Here is a 23,783-nt window from a genome sequence, read left to right as displayed (position 1 = left end):
TTTGCATATATATAAACATGTTCATATATTATACTAAATAATATAATCTGATATTAATATTTCTTATTAAAAATAATAAAAAATAATTAATACTAAAAGCGTAACTTTTTAAAATTATTTTATTCTGCAAGTCCTTCCTTAATACAAACATTATGCAACATTTCATTATAATAAACATTTTTTAAAGATACTAACATACTATCTGTAAAATCTTGATCAAATGGAATTGTTACAGTGAGAAAGCTATTGTCATAAGATGCAAATACAATAAAATCAGTTATATCTATATTTAAGATTGCCATTCCAATTTGAATTTGCGCATAATACATATGCTTCTTTTTCAATGTTAAATCAGTATTTAAATAAGGAAGAAATTGTACTATATCTGAAATAGTATTTGTTTTGCCAGCAAATGGACACTTGACTTCAATTAATTTGGTACATTTTTGATTCTCATCCAAAATAACACCGTCTGGAGAAAATCCTAGCCAAGGATTCATTTCTGGTACAACTAGTCCCATGATTTCAACCTTAACGCCATTATACTTTTCATATGTATGTCTTGCTATTGTTTCATATTCAATACCATGTTTTATTGCCTCTGTTTGTTTAAAAGGCTTTGGATAAAAATATTGATTTGATTTCTTCTCCCAATTTGGGGTTTTATTTCTCATATATGTATATAAGGCATAACATCTTGATCCTGTCACTCGAAATTGTCTTTCTTTAATCCATAATGCTCTACTTTTAAAAGTTTCTTCACAAACTAATTTAGAATTTACATTCAATGAATTTAAAAAGTTTGCACAACACTTTCTTCTTGGTAGACATGGGGAATTCTTTGCTAAAGACAACATTGAATTTGATGGAGAGTTATTAAAAATATTTTGTATCATATGACAATTTGCTTCCAAAGTATTATTATTTTCTTCCATGATTAGGGGTTCATGTCTTCCAGACCTATATTTTTACAAAATTAGTTAAAAGATAGAATATTTTAGAATATTACACATTTAATCTGGTGAATATTATAAAAAAAAAAGTAATTGTATTTAGATATATTAAAGATATTTAAAATGTCAAAGTTTTACTTAACGTCATACTACCATTTCAAAAGTAAAAAAATTTAACAAATAATGTTTACATTAAAAGACTTTAGAAAGATTCACTTTGACATATTTTTTTATCAAATACTATACAATTATACTTATGTATACATGTGCTTATGCAATGCAGAATTCTTATTTTTAGTTATCAGGACTTCTGATATTTCTCTTTTTTGGTAGTCTGTGAGTGTGACAGCTTTGTCTTTCTTAATCTTCTCTTTAAAACATTCATGCTCACAAAGTGGTTTTGGAGTATAAGTTTCCATGGATTTTAATTGTGGAATTTTCCATAAACATTTTGTGTCAGTGCATGATACCAAATCGAAATCATTAACATCAAATCTAAAACATAATTATTGTTAGCAAAGACTAATTATAATTAATGATAAAACAGTAAAAATATAATACCTGCTAAGATATAGGAAAACAGCTACGCTATGTTTACATTTTTTACTTAAACCAGCTTTGCAGGAACATTTCACATCTTTGATTTTTGCAGCAGAAGAAATTGATCCATTTATTTCATGAGGGCTTCCTTTCATATTAGATGTTTGTAAACAAAATGCTATAAAATTGAAGTCACTTGTCTCCTTTACACTCGTTGTTTTACCACAAAATATTATGTGCTTAGCGTTTAATAATTTTTCCCCTTCAATAAAATTACGATGTGAAGGTATTGATTTAGTAAAATTGCAAATTTCATTAATTGTAAGCTTCATCCTGATTTTTAATCGTGCAGTAAGTACATAAAGTAGTTCGGCCTATCAAAAATATTACCTACTCTTTTCGGCCATATTGTTTTTGTGACGTCACGACCGCCAATCCCAATGAATACGGCCGTAAGAGATTTTTTGAGGAACTATAACGCTGCCCCGCCCCACTTCACCTATGAATGTGTCATCCGTCATCGAACCATGCCTATCACAATCTAGGAGCAAACCGATATGCAAGTCGCGAAATCATCCGTAATTATCTATTTAATCCTGATCAAAGCACGACTGTCGATCAAAGAAATTATAATACTTAATTGTTATCTATTCAACATAATATTATTGAACACTTAAGAATAATTCTCTAAATATAGTAGAGATTCCAAACATAACCTACAAGGGTGGGACCACCTGGTGATCCCTTTACCTTAACTGGATCCCTCACGCGTGCTTTACCGACAGTACAAGTTAATAAACAATTCGTTTAATAAAAGTAAAATGCGAAGCAAATTGCAAAAACGGGCTTCTTTATGACAAGGTGCCAATTCTAACGAGTCAATCGAGCTTAAAAAACTCAAATCGGATGAAGAATAACGATGTACCACTGTCCCGCGTTTTTGAAGTGGAAATAACTAAAAGTAACCTCTCTTCAAGAACGTGGCACAATGGTACAGCGTTATTTTCCAACTAATTTGAGTGTTTTAAAAGTTCGTTTGACTAATTAGGACTGGCACATTGTCCTACAAGCGCCGGATTTTTCAATTTGCTTCGCATTTGAATTTTATTAAACTAATTGTTTATTGACTTGAACTGTCGATAAAGTAGGCGTGAGGGATCCCGTTAACGGTTTAGTTGGGTTCCAAATCGTTTTCATCAAATTGTTATGAACATTTAAGAAAAACGCTAAATTTTAACCAATCAAGAAATCTAAAAAGATATAAATCAAGAGACACGGTAGTGTCTCGACGGCAAGTACACAAAAAAGTAGATAATGACATGTATATACGGCCGTCGAGGCACTACTCTCTTATACAGCAAGTTTGGCTGTCCTAATATCTCTATACAGCAGACTTGGCTCAGACCATATAGCTGGAAAATGGACAATGTTCCCTATAGGCAAATCTGAAGGAACACGTAATAGAATTTACGCCTGCTATAAAGTATGCGGTAGACGTGCTTAATGATAGCGAAGCAAAAATAGATAAAACATTTAAACATTCGCCAACAAAAAAAATAGAGTATGATACGATTAATGATTCAGAAGAAATAAGGGAACTCTTATCATCAATATCGTTATGAAGCGAAAACACTAGTTCTCGATCGTGCAATTTTAATGGACTCGGAAGTTATGGAAGTTGAAGATGTTTTTAACAGAGTCATTAAAAATGACATTTTCTCAGAACGTGACGTTCCAAACTGCAAAGAATCTTTAATATATGGCTTTGCAGTGTATGCTGCAGATGGGGATATTTCGAGGAAGCTAACGCTTACTCATAATACTAAGGTAACTTAAAAGGACTATACTATACTGTAAGCAGAAATAATTTTCATTAATCTTATTTATTTTCAGGATACATCCCATGACCTGTGTAGATTGGTAACCGAAGGAACAACACTTTCTGATCGTAAGAAAATCATGATTCGTACTATCCAAATAAAGATTTCTTTAGAATCTATTAGTACTAATTAATATTCGCGAATTTTAGAAGTAGCCGCCGTGGTCGAAGTTAAGGACACCAAAGTTAGAGAACCATCGAATAATACGAGAAGTGTTGATATATTGGTTGAACCAAAGCTCGGGCAAAATATTAAGTAAGTGTGATTATGTAGTAGATTTAAATTTTTGTATATCGCTATATTAATACCGTTTTTATAGGTCCGTTGGCGATGACATTAAAAAAAATGAGTTGGTATTACCTAGGAAAACAAAAATTACAATAGAAAATATTGTAACTCTACTCATTGCTATTGACCCGCAAGAGAATATTACCGTTTACAAAAAACCAAAGATTGGCATAATTGAAATTGAGGGTTGCACTAACGTAAAGAATAAATATAATATTGTAGCACAAATGTCATTTTTAAAGGAAAATGGTTTTAATTCTACTAATAAGGGTATTATACGCGTGTACAACGAACCTCTTGGAGGATATAGAAACACGTAAGTTATTATAAAATTATTTGGTGATCTAGCTGTTAATTACTCTACTGGCTTCATTAAATTTTATTGTATTTTCTAGTACCTACACAAAAGAAGAAGATTACACAAATGCAATTAAGGACGTGGACATTCTCATATGTATAGTGCCTACTGAACCACACACTAATGAAATGCTGAAGTCCGACTTAAAAACGAAGTTATCTGCTGTAATCCATTTTGGTAAATATTATTTATTTATAAAGATAAGATCGATAATTAAACCTTAATTTTTTGTTATGTATGTTATTGTCAACTACAGATCAAATAGATTTGAATCCTGGAAGGCTCACCACTTTCGCTACAAGTATGAGGGACGCCGAAAGAGTGTATATATTTGGGTTACCGAATAATTTAATTGCCATAATGCAGATAACGCAATGCTTAATTTTGCCTTTACTAAATAAGATGGTAGGGCTATAAATTAACTAATATATTGTATGCTATTTTATTACTGTTATATGTTTGTACGAAATTATATAGGCCCAGTATCTTGTATATGAACGAAGTTTGCTAATAAGTTCACTTTCTTTATCGGATTTAGAATGCTAATTATTTAATTAATTTTTAGTTCAGTAATTGCTCTATATATTTCAAAAGATTATGAAACATTTAAGTTATTTAGGAAATAACATTAAAATATCATAAAGCTTTGGTGACATGCGTAAAATACTTAGAATAGATAAGTTTATAAATTTGAACTTAATTTTGTAAAACAATGACAATTTGTTGAAGAAAAAGTATTTTTTTTTAAGTCTCATGATTATTTAATATTTATTTTAATAGGAAATAAAATAATTTAATTCATAAACATTTAGTCTACAAGCTATGTTTTTTTTAAATTAGTTGTAAAAATTCTAAAAATTAAGATTCTAAAATACTTTTTATAATTGTTAAAAATTCAATTATAGCTACATTTATATAAAATTAATATTACTATACAATTATATACACGAGACTATTTTCTTCCTTGAATGCGCAGATTAATTTATTTTTATTTGAATTCTAAATCAAAACTCCAGGGTACCGATTCTTGAAGCTATATGATCCTAAATTTCGTATGCGAAAATATATTTTATTGACTATCGCATAGGAGATCTATAAGATCACAGTTTCAAGAATCGTGCCCCAGTTTAATATACTAATTTGTTTGAGTACCAGGGTACAAAGGAATATTAGGTAACGAATTAGTCGACCTGGAATTAGATTAAAGTTGAAAGCATAAAGAGTTTTGGATTATAAATGCTAATTTATTGGGAAATATATAACAACAATTAATAGGATATTAGCGAACAACTGCAATTAGTTACTATCAGAGATTAGGGGCCACACACACATCAGGGGGGAGATTGCTCATGCCGACAGATCATTGTGTGTCACACCATTGACAGTTCATACATAGTTATGACTTCAGCTGTGTATGTACAACGACCGCCAGAAATGGCGTCTTTGATGCGTTTAGGAACCGCATCCCAGGCTGATGGTAATGTGCAAGTTGGTAGATCTGATAGTATAGAATTTAGTTATTTTCCTTCCCCCCTCCTATCTATTTGACAGGAAATTGGTGGGCTAGTGGAAATAAATTACACTAGCTTCTTCCGACAGAGCTGGAATAGCATAAGTCCGTCCTTCTCTAAATGTATTGGTAGAAGAGAGAGGCTCTTATGTGAACTTCTACCAGAATCCAGGCGTCCCAAATTCAACGGGTAGGATTGTCGTTCTCTGTCTAACCCATAGAGAACTCATTGTGTCACTCTTCCAACAGATTTCTACGCCAATGTGCCGATTTCCCAAATAATGGTAGTGTGATACCAATGGAGTCTGAACCTATCTATGACAGTAAATTAAGAGTGTAGTGGTGAGAGCGGACCTTTAATCAAATGCATGTAGTGTTTATTATTTTGATATCTAATAAATTTATGTGGAATAATTTAGCGATATTCAAGTAATAAATAAATTTGTAGTTTGTTATATAAAAGAAATACATAACTTTGTAATTGCTATTTTAAAATTATTATTCATTTTGTATACTAGAAGGTGAATGATGTAACTTAAATATAATACTAAAAAATTTTATGGTAATAATAATTTAACTTTATTTATACCATACCAATGCTGATAAAATAAAACATATAAAGTTATACGATACAATTTTTGTACTCAATATAGTATACAAATTATCATAAAATAAGATTTTGTAATAACGTTGAATAATCTTTATTTATCCAGGCTTGATAATGTAAAAAGTAATAAGTTAGGTATTTCATTATAATATATAAACCCAATCAAGGCAGGAGAGATATATATAATAGTTATCAAGCGAATATTTCAAATGTTAATGCTGCTATTAATTTTTCCAATGCAACAATAAGGCAGCGTTAATACATGATGGTATATAAACATATAATCCAGATGATTCCTGTGTTTAAGAGATCAATATGTTTGCATTATTAGATAAGTATAAAAATATTGATTATATATAATTTAAGCAAATGTGATGCTTTGCTATTTCTCTCATATTTTATAGATGTATTTTGAAAGAAGTAAAATTCAGCCTGTGAAAGATACTGAATAAAACAGAATAAACAATTTATAAGAAATATGAAAGACTGAGCAAAAGAAAAAAATTGTATTATTAAATATTGTGAAGAAGACAATTTACAAACTTTTTACTATTTGCAGGTTGAAGAATCTGAAGAAAATATACAAAATGAAGAGCAGATGATGCAACAAGGAGTTAATATTTCCATACTCTGCTTGGAACACAGAATCACCTAGAAGGAATGAGATAGCATTAATATAAAAGTTTGTAATTAAAACATTACTCAATTAAGAAACTATATACTTACCACTAAACTAATGCCATAATGCTAATACTTATTTTGCATTTACTAATTAGATCCTGTAAAACATGGAAAATTTGGAGTATTCAAACATGGAAGCTTATCAAAGAAGATAAAATATATGATAATCGTTATCTGATCATCAGTTAGAAACTGTTTGTTTCATGAATTTGAATGTCTTCATAAGAATTCAATAAGTTTTTCTCCTCATCTCAGGACACATCAAGTGCTCACTATTTCTTTTTCTGCTTATTACCATGACTTTTCCAGTTGACCTGCAAGAATTAAGCTACATAAAATACAAAAATAATTTGTAATTAATGTATGAATATTGTTTAAAGGACACTATGCTCACCACTATATAGTGATACATCATAAAGCCTCATATTTGGTTCTCTGGTTTACTTAGAAACAGAAAAATATGGAAAATTTGCAGTATTCGAGCATGCCAGCTTTTTAAGAAAAATGAAAGTAGTAAAAGCTATTTATCCATCAAGAAAATTGCTTAATTCATGATTTTGAATACCCTTTTAAAAAAGACAACAGCTTCTCTCTACTCAGCTTCAATCACTGCTATATATGTTCAACAACACTTTTCCTGCTTATTATCATGAATTTTATAAATAACCTGCAGGAATTATGTAAAATAATACAAAAGTAATCAGCAATGAAGTCATATATATAATTATTCAAAGACACTATGCTCACCATTATGGTATTAAATGTGAAAACTCATTTCTCCATTTTCGTTGCGTGTTTAGGTTGCACATAAAATTAGGTTTCAAATGCAATACTCAAGCACGCCTGCACTTTTAAGGTTTATGGAGAAGCATAAAGAAATTGGTCCACTAACGGTAGGCTGCAGCTTTATGTTCCAATTTTAATAGAAGGGCCAAAACATGCACTCTTCAGCTCTAGTCATGTAAAATTGTCACCAATTCTTAACCATGCACATATATTTAACATGAATCTTATCACCTGCAACAAATTATCAATATTAAGTAAAAGTAATTTGTGAGTAAGGTATTCTTTAAAAGACACTACGCTTACCACTATTTTATCAAAAGCTTAAAACTCTTTTCTTCTCCTTTGAATATCTAGGCCCAGTTGTCTTGTATAATTTGCAATTTGATATTGAAGTGCGTCTGCACTTTCAGTGTTTATGGAGAAGCTAAGAGAAATAGGTCCATCGACGGTAGGCTGCAGTTTATGTTCAAATTTGGCTAGAAGGCCAACAAAATGCACTCTTCATCTCTATAGTCATTTGAAATTGTCACCAAATCCTAACCATGCACGTATTTAGCATCAATATCATCATATCACCTGCAGCAAATTATCAATATTAAATAAAAGTAATTTGTATACGTAAGGTATTCCTTAAAACAGGGCTCGGAAATTTCTGCACATTTCAGTTTTTTACTATAGCCACTAATAGGAAATCCCTGTTAGTGACTATAGTAAATAGTTGAAATGTGCAAATAATTCCGAGCCCTATCTTAAAAGACACTATACTTGCCTCTATGTATTATATAAATATTAAATGTTATATTTATTTATTTTGTATATCTAGGCCTAGTAATTGAAAGCATTGGTATTATTTGCTAATGAAGTGAATTTTTCAATGAATTACAAAATACGCTATAAATAAGAAATCCAGCCCAACATGCAGTTTTCGTAACAACGTCGCAAGATCGAAATTTATAATGCAACATAATTATTCCTAAATTAAACAAGTTATATTGTATTTATAAATTAAATAAATTTAGAAGGTCCAATAATTGAATAAATATGATTGATTACTTGCGTATCGGCTTAATAATCCGTCCAAAACCCATTTCTTTCGATTACTTGATTCAGCCGGTTGGGAATCGACTCAACCAAGTTTTTCAGAAAATCAGGTTCGTTACGAAGACCTTCCCACACACCTCGCGCGTTTTCCAGAACCGCCATTCTGGTTCTCTCTCTCGGTGGGACCCACAAATTAGTCATACGAGCCCAAATGTTCTCAATTAAATTGAGATCAGGGCTTTTCGCTGGCCAGTTCACCACTTGAATTTCCGGATGATCCCTTAACCACTCACGTGTTTCGTGCGAGGTATGGACTCCGGAATTATCCTGGACTAGTCGGATCACTGGCATGTCTTCTGCAGAATACACTGCACGAACACTAGGAAGAAGTACTTCTTCCAGAATCGTGGTGTAGTCTGCAGAGGACATTTTAGGAGGAATTTCCACCAGTTCACCGATAGTGTCTCCCGAAATCCATCCCCAAACGCCACACGTGATTCGCCCAGATCGTTCTCTCTCGACGACGTATTCAGGGTTCAACCGGGAATTGTCAGGCCGCCAAACATGATAACGACTGTCAACGTTTGAAACGAACACTTTTTCATCCGTCCATATAGTCGTTTCCCATGTTTGTTGGCTGGCTGACAAATTTTCGAGAGCAAAGCCAACTCTCTGCGCTCTGTGGTTGTTGTTTAACGCAATTTTGCGTGCCGGTCGGTAGCAGTTGATATCGGCAGCATGCAAACGACGTCGTCCGGTGGTGTTAGATAGCGGAAACGACGTTTCATTAATGGCATCGGCTACTGTACCGAAAGGATTTTCCGCAATATAATTTACTAGAGACTGATCTTGCTGAGACGTCGAACCTGATGGCCTTTTATTATTCCTCCGATGATCCTCTAGAGAATCGTTGCCACCACCCTGGAACTTCATTATCCAACGACGAGCCGTTTTTTCACTTACACCCGTATGCAGGGCTATTTCGGAAGAATTTTTCCCAGCCTCCCACATTCCCACTATCCTACCCCTTAATCCAGGCTTGATAATAGGAGCCATATTCCAATATTGACAATGCCGATTTTGCAAATAATAAATACAAATTACGCAGCACTAATTTCACTCTTACTATTAATTCTTTGCAATAAAAAAATGACTTCCGTTTTGATTAGATGTTATAAAATCTTTAAAACTTAAAAAACACTCATATTTATGTATTAATTGAAAATGTAAATTACAATTTCAATTAATACGTAAATTAATTAAAAGTTATTAAGTATATTAAATATTTAAACAACATTTTACCGACAAAGTATTTCTTTTGACTTAATATGTTATGATAAGATTTTTAAATAACTCAACTCTAGTCTCTGATTGAATAAGATTGGAATATATAAAGTTATATAGATCAAATCAGTAAAAATAAATTGTAATTACTTTTAAAAATTTTAAATAACAACGTTTCATAACATCTTTAAAACTATCAGCATTATTTATTAATAAGAACATTTTTGCTATTTCTCCAGCTTACTTGGTCTCTTATACACGATATTATGATTGGCTATACATTGTGTACCAGCAATGATGCTTTTAATTTTAACCACATATTCTTGAGCATAAACTAAGTCGAAAAGTCATGTACCATTTACCGTGAAAGTATCATTACTGATACACCCTGTATAGAAAGTTAGCATGTGATAAAAAAGATTTAATTGAAGTGTGAATGACTCTGTTTTTCTAAGTCAGTTTAATAATTTTATATTTGACAGATAATACTAATAAAATATGTAGCATACTAAAGGAATAATGAGGAGATATAGATACAGCACAGTGTATAACAAAAATAAAATTTATTGCAAATAACAGAGAAGTAAAAAAGTATTTTAATTTTTATTTGTAAACCATTTGCATATTATTTATTGAATTACATTTATCAAGCCTTAAATTATTTTACATTTATATGAATTTAATTTCCATTAAGAGCCAGTTCATTGATGTAAGGGTCATTGACTGTCACGCTAGATCCCACCAAACACAAAATTACAGTAATATAACTGTTTGTTATAATTTCCTATTCAACAATATAAATGCAATATAACAGGCATGTTTTATAACAATTATATAGTTAAGTAGGAAAATACAACTAATAGTTATATTATTGTAATTTTGTGTTTTGGTGGGATTATAAAGAGTTTGGTTGCTATATTAGCATTATATAAACTTATATGATCACCGGTGCCAAGACAATTTTTTGACCGCCACATAATACAAAGAACTATTACTCCATTTTTTAATATATTTAATATTAATTCCTTTACAAAATAACAAAATTCTTTTAAAAATTGACGAATTAGAATGTTTCGTCTTTAGAACTTTTTGATCCAAATATTTAAATTTACAATTTCATAGTCTACTACAGGTATTAGCAGAGATGAAACGGGAGATTGCTCATGCGAGGTCCCGAGGCAATCCCTACCGGTAGGCGGCGCTGGTGTTGGCAAACGCGTGTCTCAGGTCCATCTAACCCCTAACGCCATCTATCGGAAGAGACCACGAAGCACGAGCGTTAAGCTTAGAATAGGGTAAAACATATATGCATTGTTGCCAGAAAGCGGAATAAAGAGAGAGCGGAGATATTTTCTCGGACCTCTCTGTCTTTCTCGCTGTTAGCTTCTAGCAGAAGAGTCGAGGCAAAATCTTTCCGTTTCGCTTTGCCGAAAATCTACCAATATTCGATGTCATTTATATTTGCAGGCCAATGCCTTTATACATGATTTTTTCAGCATATTTATTTATCAGCATTGACTTATTTAAATCAATAATAAATTAAGGAAATGCGTATTTGATATATAATAATTATTTTAACTATAATTTCATCGTTATATTTCGCCTATTTCCGTAAAATCTGCATTTCTTTAGTTTATTATTGATTATTGTAAGTCAATGGCAATTTAAAAAAATTTAATCTTAAAAAAAAAAGAAAAGTACCGATCAGGAATCGAACCCGGAACCACGAATCGCCACGCGATTACCTTACCTCTTAGACCACGAGGCTTCTTCAGTGCACCGTAAACAGATAGTCTTTTTAAGGGCTTGAAATCTTCTATTGAACAATATAAATAAACGAAGAACCGACATCTTTATTCATTATTATTCTATCATAATGGTACACAAATTAAAGAATAATTATATAATGTAGATTTTCAAAAGCTTTTCCAATAACCAAGAACGGAAACTGCGAGCGTTGATTATTTATCTTCGTTCTTGGCTATTGGAAAAGCTTTTGAAAACTATTCAAAATATAATTATTCCTTAATTTGTGTACCATTATGACAGAATAATAATGAATAAAGCTGTCGGTTGCTCGTTTATTTATATGGTTTAAAAGAAGATTTCAAGCCCTTAAAAAGACTATCTGTTTACGGTGCACTGAAGAAGCCTCGTGGTCTAGGCGGTAAGGTAATAGCGTGGCGATTTGTCGGTCCGGGTTCGATTCCTGAACGGTACTTTTCTTTTTTTTTTTAAGATTAAATTTTTTTTAATGGCCATTGACTTACAATAATCAATAATAAACTAAAGAAATTCAGATTTTACGGAAATAAGCGAAATATAACGATGAAATTATAGTTAAAATAATTATTATATATCAAATACGCATTTCCTTAATTTATTATTGATTTAAATAAATCAATGCTGATAAATAAATATGCTGAAAAAATCATGTATAAAGGCATTGGCCTGCAAATATAAATGACATCGAATATTGGTAGATTTTCGGCAAAGCGAAACGGAAAGATTTTGCCTCGACTCTTCTGCTAGAAGCTAACAGCGAGAAAGACAGAGAGGTCCGAGAAAATATCTCCGCTCTCTCTTTATTCCGCTTTCTGGCAACAATGCATATATGTTTTACCCTATTCTAAGCTTAACGCTCGTGCTTCGTGGTCTCTTCCGATAGATGGCGTTAGGGGTTAGATGGACCTGAGACACGCGTTTGCCAACACCAGCGCCGCCTACCGGTAGGGATTGCCTCGGGACCTCGCATGAGCAATCTCCCGTTTCATCTCTGGTATTAGCTTATATGATCTATCATATGAGTAATTTAAATCAGATATTTAACGTAATTCCCATTTTTAAAAAAGATTGGTTTCTTTTTAATGAAACTTATATTTTAAAAACCATTGCACAGTGGAAATAATGTTTCGCGCATTTGACGTGACCTAGGATGAGCAGGTATCCTGTTGAGAGATTACGATTATCATATATTTTATCTTCTTTGATAAGCTTCCATGTTTGAATACTCCAAATTTTCCATGTTTTACAGGATCTAATTAGTAAATGCAAAATAAGTATTAGCATTATGGCATTAGTTTAGTGGTAAGTATATAGTTTCTTAATTGAGTAATGTTTTAATTACAAACTTTTATATTAATGCTATCTCATTCCTTCTAGGTGATTCTGTGTTCCAAGCAGAGTATGGAAATATTAACTCCTTGTTGCATCATCTGCTCTTCATTTTGTATATTTTCTTCAGATTCTTCAACCTGCAAATAGTAAAAAGTTTGTAAATTGTCTTCTTCACAATATTTAATAATACAATTTTTTTCTTTTGCTCAGTCTTTCATATTTCTTATAAATTGTTTATTCTGTTTTATTCAGTATCTTTCACAGGCTGAATTTTACTTCTTTCAAAATACATCTATAAAATATGAGAGAAATAGCAAAGCATCACATTTGCTTAAATTATATATAATCAATATTTTTATACTTATCTAATAATACAAACATATTGATCTCTTAAACACAGGAATCATCTGGATTATATGTTTATATACCATCATGTATTAACGCTGCCTTATTGTTGCATTGGAAAAATTAATAGCAGCATTAACATTTGAAATATTCGCTTGATAACTATTATATATATCTCTCCTGCCTTGATTGGGTTTATATATTATAATGAAATACCTAACTTATTACTTTTTACATTATCAAGCCTGGATAAATAAAGATTATTCAACGTTATTACAAAATCTTATTTTATGATAATTTGTATACTATATTGAGTACAAAAATTGTATCGTATAACTTTATGTTTTATTTTATCAGCATTGGTATGGTATAAATAAAGTTAAATTATTATTACCATAAAATTTTTTTGTATTATATTTAAGTTACATCATTCACCTTTAAGTATACAAAATGAATAATAATTTTAAAATAGCAATTACAAAGTTATGTATTTCTTTTATATAACAAACTACAAATTTATTTATTACTTGAATATCGCTAAATTATTCCACATAAATTTATTAGATATCAAAATAATAAACACTACATGCATTTGATTAAAGGTCCGCTCTCACCACTACACTCTTAATTTACTGGCATAGATAGGTTCAGACTCCATTGGTATCACACTACCATTATTTGGGAAATCGGCACATTGGCGTAGAAATCTGTTGGAAGAGTGACACAATGAGTTCTCTATGGGTTAGACAGAGAACGACAATCCTACCCGTTGAATTTGGGACGCCTGGATTCTGGTAGAAGTTCACATAAGAGCCTCTCTCTTCTACCAATACATTTAGAGAAGGACGGACTTATGCTATTCCAGCTCTGTCGGAAGAAGCTAGTGTAATTTATTTCCACTAGCCCACCAATTTCCTGTCAAATAGATAGGAGGGGGGAAGGAAAATAACTAAATTCTATACTATCAGATCTACCAACTTGCACATTACCATCAGCCTGGGATGCGGTTCCTAAACGCATCAAAGACGCCATTTCTGGCGGTCATTGTACATAATACATACATTTAGACAAAGCGGATAAAACCTATACCATAAAGATGGCGGCCAGCCTTCCGTCGCCTTACCTTACTAGCTTCAACCCCGCATACTTATGCTCTCTTTATCCAGGTATTTACCTCGTCTGTAACCTCCATGAATTCTAGTCATTTATGTAGTAATTATATAAAAATAATTAAACTTGTTTAAATCGTTTTCAGTTTATTTCATATATATATGTAAAAGTGGTTAGAAGGCTTATCCATTTGTCATTTCAGAGGTAAAGAATATGTTTACATGGAATCATAACCTATATATACATTGAAATGGAAATTATGTAAAAACCCATGAATATTTAATTTAACGTGTGATTATGAAAAATTATAATCCTATAATATATCGTAGAAATATTAGACCTTTTTTTATTGTGTACATTATTCATAAAATGTAGAATGTGCAAGCAACAAAAGCTGATCAATATAATTCTTATATATGAAATTTTATAGATATAAAGAAGTTTAATATGCCACGAGCATTATATTTTTGCTGCGTACCTGGATGTAATAGTGGCTCCTGGATGCATGGTCATTTTATTCCAAAAAAGTAAATTACTGAAAAATGGATTAAGGCAATAAAAAATCCAAAACTATATGGTTTAATTATTGACCAGCTTCAACTGTACAGATTTTGTCATAAACATTTTCGAGAAAAATGCATACTACCTCATTATGCTTCCCAGAGATTAGGGGAAGGCATAATTCCTACATTAAATTTACCCATAGGTGAAATCAAAATAATAATCATTGAAGTTATTATATCTGAAGAAAATACGATTATTACAATATAAAAAGCTGAGGATAATAAAATAAATTTACTTGGGACTATAAAATTGGAACAGAAAGGTAAGAATAATTTTTTTAATATCTCCCTGAATAATTTGGTATTTGATAAGAATCAAAATATTTTTTCATGTTATTGAATTCTATTACTATAATTAATTGTTTTGTTGTTGATTATATTAAGTTTTGATATTGTTTTAGATGAACAATTGAATCAATTGCTAATAGAGAAACCTTTACTAAGTAATGAAACTACTCCCAAAATGTCATTAATATACACTGAAAAATTGAATCAAAAGATTACAATGTTAAAGATTCGATACAACAAGTTAGAGAAGAAAATAGCTTCGCGTATGAACATACATGGAAGAATATTGAAATTTTGCTTTGCAGAAGTTGCAAAGTTAAGAAGAAATAACTATTACCTGGAAAAATGAATAGTTGCGTATGAAAATAGGTTTAAAAATAAGGAAAATTTTACTGCTGTGGAATACGATTTTTTAAAGATATCAGAAGATCAATTTCTCAATCAGCAATATGGTAGTTTAAAAGTGAGAAAAGAGGTATAATTTTTAGTTGAATCTAATCCTCGGTATGGATTTGCGAGCACTGTTGTAGTTGGATGACTTAGCTCACCTGTGAAGACTGCGTTAGTATGGGTCAATCTTAATTAAAATGTTTTACTATATATACAGTCTGAGATGTTTAATTGAAACAATATTCACAAATCTACACCCACTTTAATAATAGCTAAAGCAAATTATTTGTAGAAGTAACTAATTCACATTTATATATTTTTTGGGATAGACACTTGTTTCAGCAGGTCTGGATAAACTGGTGGTAAAGTATTTAAAAGAGCAGTGTAAACAAATGACAAAGAATGAAACGCTATGCTCATTATCATGGAATAAAATGAGGCTGTAGCCTCACATCCAATAGGACATGGAAAGTAACACTATCATTTGTTTTGAAAATTTAAGATATTCCAAGTTTACGGATCATGGTTTAACATAATTATGTTAAGAGGAATTTCAAAGGATTGGGAGATACCACTTGGCTATTCTCTCTGTCAATCAAAAACAAGGCCTCTATGCTTAATTAAATGCGTTACAAGAAATAGTAAAGACTGTACAAATTGCAGGATTTACAGTGTTGTGTACAGTTTGTAATCCATCTCGGATCAATGTCAAATGCATTGAAAGCTTATTACAAGATGCTGGATTGCAATGTCTGGAAGAAGGCCAAAATAGTTTGGAGTACAGTGTAAGAATGTTTTCAGTGTTAAGAAGTATGTCAGATATAAAGATTACATTGGTCACCAAAATTAATAATTCGTTTAGGCAAAGGTTGTTTTCAAATAAATGGTGAAAATATAATTCCATTGTGCAATCCAGCTCATCTGTTAATAGAAATTAGAAATAATTTACTACACAAGGATGTCAGACTAAATTAGCCTGTTGGTGTTCATACAGAACACCATGCAGGATCTTGAAATATTATTGAATTAGCATACTATATTGACAGGAATTTTATTTATGTCTCAAGGCCAATAATGCATAAATTAACCGACTATCATGTAAAGAAAAAATGGATAAATAGAGCTAAGCTCAAATAAGCTAGTCAAATTTTTAGCGGTACTGTAGCCGCTTTTATTGTTTTCTTGATTAATATGGGTAAGATATTATTTGCCACTCATGTACATTGTAATCATAGAATTCCCATCGGAATTTTTTACTAGCGTTAAACCGATTTTACATATAGAACATATAAATACGAAAACTCGTAAGCTATATATGCCAAAAATCGAAGCAATAATTACGGCTAAATTTTTAGCGTTTTTCCATGACTTATTTGATTCTGTAAGCGGATTTATATAAAATTCAAATACTCCTCTTCGCGCAGCTGTTATTCGGCATAACTATCATTTAAAGTTTTGGACTGAGGCAGAAGAAAAATTAAGCAGCATAAGATTTATCTGTAAAATTTCAAAGAAGGAAGAACAAGTTCCAGTATTATAATGAATTCAAACAATCAGGAATTACAAATTACGGGAGAAGTTGAGCATATTTTGAGTAATAAAAATATTGCAGCTCTACAAGCATTACAAGGGCTCAAAATGTTTGAAACTTACAATAACTGTTGTGAGACCCTTAAAAAAGCAAGATATTTTGAAGATATAAAACTCATGGGCAGTAAAACAATGCAAAAAAAGATTTATTCAGTGAGACTACCGACAGAACCTAAATGACTCTGGTACCAATTTGAAAGCAGTCTGCGCGCAAAATGTTATCTGGCAAGTATTTAACTTTTTTTAAAGAGTTATATCCAGAAGATATATAAATTCATATTCGAAAGAGTATCATGAGTATTTGCCCAACATACTGTAGTAAATGAAAAATTCTAATTTTATGCAATAACGTGAAGCTCAAGTCCGGTAAATACTCTTACGAATATGAATAATTGTACTCTACACACATAATCGATCAAAAATGTCATAATTACTATTCATAAAAGAATTAATATAGTATATCTATAAAGTATTCGTATTAATTTTAGCATTAATAATTCTGCAATCGTGAGCGCAACAGAAGCTATATCGATAAAGCAAAATATGTATTTGTTTACGGTCATATATGTTTACGGTTTTTCGTGTATTTTAATATTGCAGGCTACCGCGGCTTTCACCCAACCTACAATATTGACACTTTTTACTTACATCTCACCTTTTGATATTGAATGTTTTGTTCGAACAAAAGTTCCATAAGTTTCACATTTAGTATTTGCCTGGCTAATGTACCAGTTCGTCGACAGTGTTAATAATAGTGAATCTTGCTTTGGTTAACTGTAAATTATTTTAAAAATAAATAAAATAATAATGACGACCATTAAATACGGCATTTTAATCGGTGAGTTATTTTATTTGATCAAATTTATTATTCTTATCTTGAAATATTATTTAGAATAATTATACAATATGGGCTGCACAGTAATAGTGATCACCTAATTTAATTTCTATTCAATACTGTAAATAATGTGAAAAAATACCATTGGGTTGTATAGTCACCCTGTAGGAACTGCAGTTCATATCTATATTGTCTAGAATCTAAAAAGTGCGGTCAGCTAAGGACCAGCCTTGTACAAATATTATTTCAGCTCTAACTCTCCTCTTGTTTAGTAAAGTGACTCAAATTTAGTCAAAATCGAATTCCTTCGTTTTTCAAAGTACAAGAAAGTAATACGTCTCTCGTTGAAATAAGATTACGATATAACGAAATAGCCTTATAAATGTATCTACCTGTTACCTTTTCGGTGCGCATCACCCTGTGTACCATGGTTTATAATAATCTCATTTGGTTGTGTTTTATAGTGGGTGATGTCGAAAACTGTACATACTCTGTTGAGAATCATCAAAAGATTATAATAGCAAACAAGATTTCCAAAAGCACTGCGGAAATTGTATTGAATGATATAATAGTTTGTGAAAAATTGGTTAAATGTGATGAGAATGCAATAAAGGTATAATTTATTATTATTCAACATTTTATTGTAGTAATAATTATTTCTCTTTCATATTAAAAATAAATTATTTATCTTCATTAGGATTGCTTGAATGTATGGTGCTCAGATGGACGAGCAAATGTAATTTTAGTGATAGATGAAGTTTACAGTCGCACATGCAATTTAAAATCTTATAACGCTATAAAAAGAACTGCTGCGGAGGAAGAAACTACAAAGATACTCTATTCGAAATATTTATGTGGTACAAAATTTACACCAATGTCAATGCTTTCAAGGTAACATTTTTATTTCAATTGATATTTACATTAATATTGCAAATATATTGCAAAGTATATTTTCAGTGCTAATTGGGGTATAAATAATAAAACATTGATACTCAATTTACGTGTTCCACTGGAAGCTTTGAAGGAACAATTAATAGAATTCACGCCTGCTATAAAGTATGCGGTAGACGTGCTTAATGATAGTGAAGCAAAAATAAATAAAACATTTAAACATTTACCCGCAAAAAAATAGGGTATTATATCATTATTGATTCAGAAGAAATGAGGGAACTCTTATGATGAATTTCTTTACATAAACTGAAAACACTTGTTCTCGATCGTACAATTTTAATGGACTCGGCCCATTAATGATTCTGTATTTGCAGGTATATTAATATGTGAATAAATATCCTCTCTAAGAACTATATTAAGAGCATGTTGAACCTTTATGCATTTACCATCCAACAATTTAGCTTGATCGAAAATGATCTTTTTAGCTTCTATGATAGAAACCGATCGTTATAGGAATCTACGTAATACCAGTGTTAACCTATCGACTACCAAATTTTTGTTTACACTCTGAGCAGATGATTTAAATATTTCTGTAGATTTTTCATTACGAATAAATTGTACCAAATAATTTATTGCAGGTTTGAGTTCACTGAGATATTCGTCTATTGTTTGTACTGGCATAAATAAGTTAATTATTATAGCGTTTTATTGCAGATATTCCAATAATATCTGAAAACAAAATTCAAGCTGTTATATAACACGTTGCATTTCCTACAAGGGTTTAACAAATGTTAATGATAGAAGATTTTCTTTTTCACTTGCCTCTATAATCACTGAATAATGAGCTGTTAGATAAAAAGTTTGGCTATAAATATCTTGCTTGAAGATCTTTCAAAATCGACATAAACACGGGTTCGATTAAAGCTTTAATTTTTCATTTTTATAGTTATCATTGATGTATATTTTATTAATATTTTTATCGCTTAAAATTGGAAGATCGAACTTCGCTTCGCGAAGCGAAGTTCGGTAGAGAGAGATTATATGATGGCCTCGTACGAGAAGATTACAATGTAGTATCGTCCTGTCCCGCTAGATGTCGCAACAATTCAGAGTAAAAACTTAAACCTAAAGATTCCTTTCTAGGTACCCCCTACCCTAAGCACTTCCGTTTCCTCCCTGTCTTCTCACATTTTAGCGCCACAACTCTCTAAAATTTTTTGTTGTTACTGTCATTACCGCTCCAGAGCGTAGTAAGGGTTTGGGATTTAATCCTTAGGGAGGGATTGTAATCTTCTTGTACGAGGCTATCATATAATCTCGATCGGACTTCGCTTCGCGAAGCTCGTTCGATCTTCCAATTATATTTCTAGCCTCGTACTTCGAGATTACAATGTAGATGTTAAGAGACCTATGTAACACAAAAAAATTTTTGTTAACCTTAACCTTCTTTATTATTATCACATGTCAATTCTCCTATCAACAACTAATAGCTAAACAAGTGTTACAAAGAAACCTAGTTATAATCTTTGATACATAACACAAATACAATTACAAAAACGCAAATAATTCAAAAACACTAAAATTAAATAATCCCCTTTCTTGCACAAATAAATGCAATCCTTTTAAGATAATAGAGCTGAAACAAAGTTTTCTGTATCACCTGATGATATAATCGGCCTATTATAAAAAGTTTGGAACGTTCGTGAGTTCTTCGACCAACCTGCTGATCTACGGATCGATTCTATATCAACTCCTCTACTATACACTGCTGACGTAGCAGCGTGTCTGGTTTAGTGTGCTTTAAATATTGAAATGTCTATCCCACAAATGTCTAATGTATCTTTTAACCACCTGCTAAGGGTCTGTGAAGATGCCCCCTTAAACGGTTTCTTAATAGTAATAAACAAAGTCTCTATATCTTCTCTAAATTGACTCGTCCTGTTTAAATATTCAGACAATGTTCTTGCTGCACATAAATTAGGGTTCTCTTGAAAAAATGGTAGTAACAATAACGGTTGAGCTCTGCCTGGCCCGGACGTCTTCAAAAATTCCGGTACCGTAATAACTATCTCCCTGGGGTTTATTTTAATATTCTTAACTTTTATCGCCGCAAACGTTTGAACTCTATGACCGGAGGCCAGTGCTAATAACATTAATGTTTTCCGCGTCAATGACAATAACGAAAGATCCTATAACGGACCCATACCTCGTAATTTATCCAATACTTTAGAAACATCCCAAATGAAATTGTATCTTGGTCTACTAGGCCTCAATCTAAACACACCCCTCATAAACTTATTTATCCACTTATTTTCTCCTAACTTAAAACCTGAAATAAAGGAAATTGCTGCTCGATGTGTATTCAATATACCGAATGAAGCTCCTTTGTTAAACTCTTCTGCGAAGAAGTTTAATACGTTCGCTATGGACGGCTTAAATGGATTTACTCTATCCTTTTCACAAAAAACCTTCCATAACCTCAAACTAGAATTATATTGCTTCTGAGTTCCCGAAGATAGGGCTGCTAATAAGATTTGTATTGTATCTTCCTGAAGTATGTTCTCTATAAAAGCTTGCCTGAGACCTTCGCTGCAATTAACGGCAGCTTCCCTGATAATGGATGTATCATCCTTCTGAAAGGAGACAAAAGCATGAATTCGTCTGGACCCCATATTTCAAACCTTTCATACAACGACAAAAATATTGGGTACCAATTTTGTCCGGGCCAATTTGGCAAAATCACAATTCCTTCTGCTCTATCTGCTATAACTTTCATTAAAGTTTTCAACACCATGGAAAATGGGGGAAATGCGTAAAAGTATATATCCCCCCAGGAGATTGTAAATGCGTCTATAGCTACTGCATTTTCCTCTCTATACCAAGTACAAAACTTATCGCATTTCGCATTTTCACTCGATGCGAACAAATCTAACTCCGGTTGACCAAACAATTCCACTAGTCTCTTAAAATATATATGTGCCAACTCCCATTCTGTATATCCCAATTTTTGATTCTGGATAATTTATCTGCATAGACATTCTCCTTTGATGGAATATATGACGCGAAAAGACTAATATCATGTTTCTCCGCTACACACCAAATTTCACGGGCTAACTCGCTAAGATTCTTAAATCTTATACCACTCGCTTTGTTTATGTAAGAAACCGCAGTCGTGTTGTCTCTACACGTATTAATACATTCTTAGACTTTAACAACGGCAGAAACGATAAAAGAACTTTATAAATAGCTAATAATTCAAGATAATTTATGTGTCTGGATGTCTCTTCTTCTGGCCAAAACCCGTGGATCCTATTCTCATTAAAAACCGCTGCCCAACCAGAATTGGAAGCATCCGTAAAGACCTCACAATCAAATTTGTCATTCCTTAAAGAGTTCCTTGATTCCTCAATCTTATGTTCCCACCTCGGTTCCCACCAAAGAAGGTCTTCACGCACCTGAGCTGATAGGTCCATCCTCGCGTCATAATTCCCCCTATTCTTTGCTAATTCTAAAAACCTTAACCTCTCCAGGGTTTTGATATGAATCCAAGCATATTTTACCGCCCTGCTGGCAGCCACTAAATTTCCAATCAAGTGGGCAAACTCTCTAATATAACATTCCTCCTTCTTCCTAAATTCTGTAACTAAATTTTTAATATATTCTTTTTTGTAATTAATTAGAAATCCTAATGATTCTAAAAAACCAATTGTTTCCTGAATATTATTCTTGCAAGAAACCTCATCTCTTCCTAAACATGAACATTTATGAATTAGAGCAATTTGTTTTCCAATCAATATGAAATATGCGAATTAATGTACATATTTTAATAGTTCATACATGTTCGGGATTACCAGTCATCTGTATAGCACCCGCCTTTTCACTATATATTTTTGTAATCACTTACAATGTATTTGCTATATTTGGAGAGCTGTTCGGAATTCTATCCATCCTAGCCATATTTGGAAACTTCAAAAACCCGAATAAGAGCTTGCAGATAAAGTAACGATCATCCATATAAATTGATAAAAAGAATTCGTGGACTTACACACAGGGAGAACTCTTATTTGACTTGTGAATTATATGATAAACAAATATTCTTTACTCTCCAACGTATGTATCAATGCATTTGTTATATTTGGAGAGCTATTGCAAATTCTATCCATCCTAGCCATATTTGAAAACTTCAAAAACCCGAATAAGAGGTCGCAGATAAAGTAACGATCATCCATATAAATTGATAAAAAGAATTCGTGGACTTACTCACAGGGAGAACTTTTATTTGACTTGTGAATTATATAATAAACAAACAAATATTTTTTACTCTCCAACGTATGTATCCCTCTCTTTTAATATAATTTAAAAAATTCGACGTAATTAATAATGTTTAAATTTGCACTTAAAGCTTTATACTATATGTTTTATACAATTCATCAAGTTTATATGTTATACAAACTACAGTAATAACCTATTTTTCATTAAACTTTATTAGTACCTCAAGAGTAACACACACAGAAGAGTTTGTTTGAAAACGCATAAAATTGTAGAAAGCTGTATTCATATAGAGCAATGTAACGCGTCAAAAAGTTAAATGTCCTTCTTTTATTTTAATATATCGGTATGATACAAAATGTGCAATATGAGCATGTATTAAACAATATTACAAAAAAAGGAGAGCGAATTTTCACGGGTCGCATCATATGCGAATACACTACTAATTAGTTTTTCT

General features: G+C 31.7%; 4 protein-coding genes and 3 long non-coding RNA genes across 11 annotated transcripts; 3 read left to right on the top strand and 4 right to left on the bottom strand.

Annotated features, from left to right (window-relative positions):
• Positions 1-101: 101 nt before the first annotated feature.
• Positions 102-1,921, bottom strand: LOC136776302 (uncharacterized). Its single transcript, XM_066731727.1, has 3 exons — positions 1,515-1,921; positions 1,218-1,448; positions 102-960 (listed from the first exon to the last, which is right to left on the bottom strand). Exons 1-3 carry the CDS (start codon positions 1,823-1,825, stop codon positions 120-122), a joined length of 1,383 nt encoding a protein of 460 aa, XP_066587824.1. The 5' UTR covers positions 1,826-1,921; the 3' UTR covers positions 102-119.
• Positions 1,922-2,017: 96 nt separating this feature from the next.
• On the top strand, positions 2,018-4,660 carry LOC136778639 (gephyrin-like). Its single transcript, XM_066735675.1, has 6 exons — positions 2,018-3,320; positions 3,387-3,441; positions 3,523-3,628; positions 3,693-3,977; positions 4,057-4,196; positions 4,276-4,660. The coding sequence occupies exons 1-6, from the start codon at positions 3,150-3,152 to the stop codon at positions 4,434-4,436; spliced, it is 918 nt and encodes a 305-aa protein (XP_066591772.1). The 5' UTR covers positions 2,018-3,149; the 3' UTR covers positions 4,437-4,660.
• Positions 4,661-6,152: 1,492 nt separating this feature from the next.
• LOC136779662 (uncharacterized) lies at positions 6,153-6,918 on the bottom strand. The gene is made up of 3 exons (XR_010823634.1): positions 6,863-6,918; positions 6,680-6,787; positions 6,153-6,432 (listed from the first exon to the last, which is right to left on the bottom strand). It is a non-coding gene; the product is annotated as an uncharacterized lncRNA (long non-coding RNA).
• A 5,816-nt stretch (positions 6,919-12,734) lies between these two features.
• LOC136778853 (uncharacterized) lies at positions 12,735-13,743 on the top strand. Its single transcript, XR_010823493.1, has 4 exons — positions 12,735-12,871; positions 12,963-13,015; positions 13,091-13,198; positions 13,446-13,743. It is a non-coding gene; the product is annotated as an uncharacterized lncRNA (long non-coding RNA).
• Positions 13,744-14,492: 749 nt separating this feature from the next.
• LOC136775408 (uncharacterized) lies at positions 14,493-19,472 on the top strand. Of its 5 annotated transcripts, none has more exons than XM_066730150.1 (9): positions 14,493-14,556; positions 14,646-14,704; positions 14,931-15,326; positions 15,465-15,826; positions 16,071-17,556; positions 17,932-18,169; positions 18,631-18,779; positions 18,864-19,057; positions 19,124-19,472. In XM_066730150.1, exons 6-9 carry the CDS (start codon positions 18,139-18,141, stop codon positions 19,296-19,298), a joined length of 549 nt encoding a protein of 182 aa, XP_066586247.1. In that variant the 5' UTR covers positions 14,493-14,556; positions 14,646-14,704; positions 14,931-15,326; positions 15,465-15,826; positions 16,071-17,556; positions 17,932-18,138; the 3' UTR covers positions 19,299-19,472. The 5 variants fall into 5 exon arrangements, with proteins under 5 accessions (XP_066586247.1, XP_066586273.1, XP_066586255.1 ...); XM_066730176.1 differs by having other exon boundaries at positions 15,465-16,526; positions 16,604-17,556; XM_066730158.1 differs by having other exon boundaries at positions 15,465-16,936; positions 17,097-17,556.
• Positions 19,042-20,126, bottom strand: LOC136779942 (uncharacterized). Its single transcript, XR_010823687.1, has 2 exons — positions 19,880-20,126; positions 19,042-19,786 (listed from the first exon to the last, which is right to left on the bottom strand). It is a non-coding gene; the product is annotated as an uncharacterized lncRNA (long non-coding RNA).
• A 721-nt stretch (positions 20,127-20,847) lies between these two features.
• Positions 20,848-23,229, bottom strand: LOC136780785 (uncharacterized). Its single transcript, XM_066739334.1, has 5 exons — positions 23,160-23,229; positions 22,255-22,805; positions 21,429-21,690; positions 21,264-21,386; positions 20,848-21,200 (listed from the first exon to the last, which is right to left on the bottom strand). Exons 1-5 carry the CDS (start codon positions 23,227-23,229, stop codon positions 20,848-20,850), a joined length of 1,359 nt encoding a protein of 452 aa, XP_066595431.1.
• Between the last annotated feature and the right edge of the window lie 554 nt (positions 23,230-23,783).

This window comes from Prorops nasuta, unplaced genomic scaffold (genome assembly GCF_024137725.1).
Source record: "Prorops nasuta isolate Cenicafe-Biocafe unplaced genomic scaffold, Cenicafe_Pnas_1.2 PNAS00002, whole genome shotgun sequence".
NCBI classification, from domain to species: Eukaryota; Metazoa; Arthropoda; class Insecta; order Hymenoptera; family Bethylidae; genus Prorops; species Prorops nasuta.
This window is presented reverse-complemented; position numbering and strand designations above follow the sequence as displayed.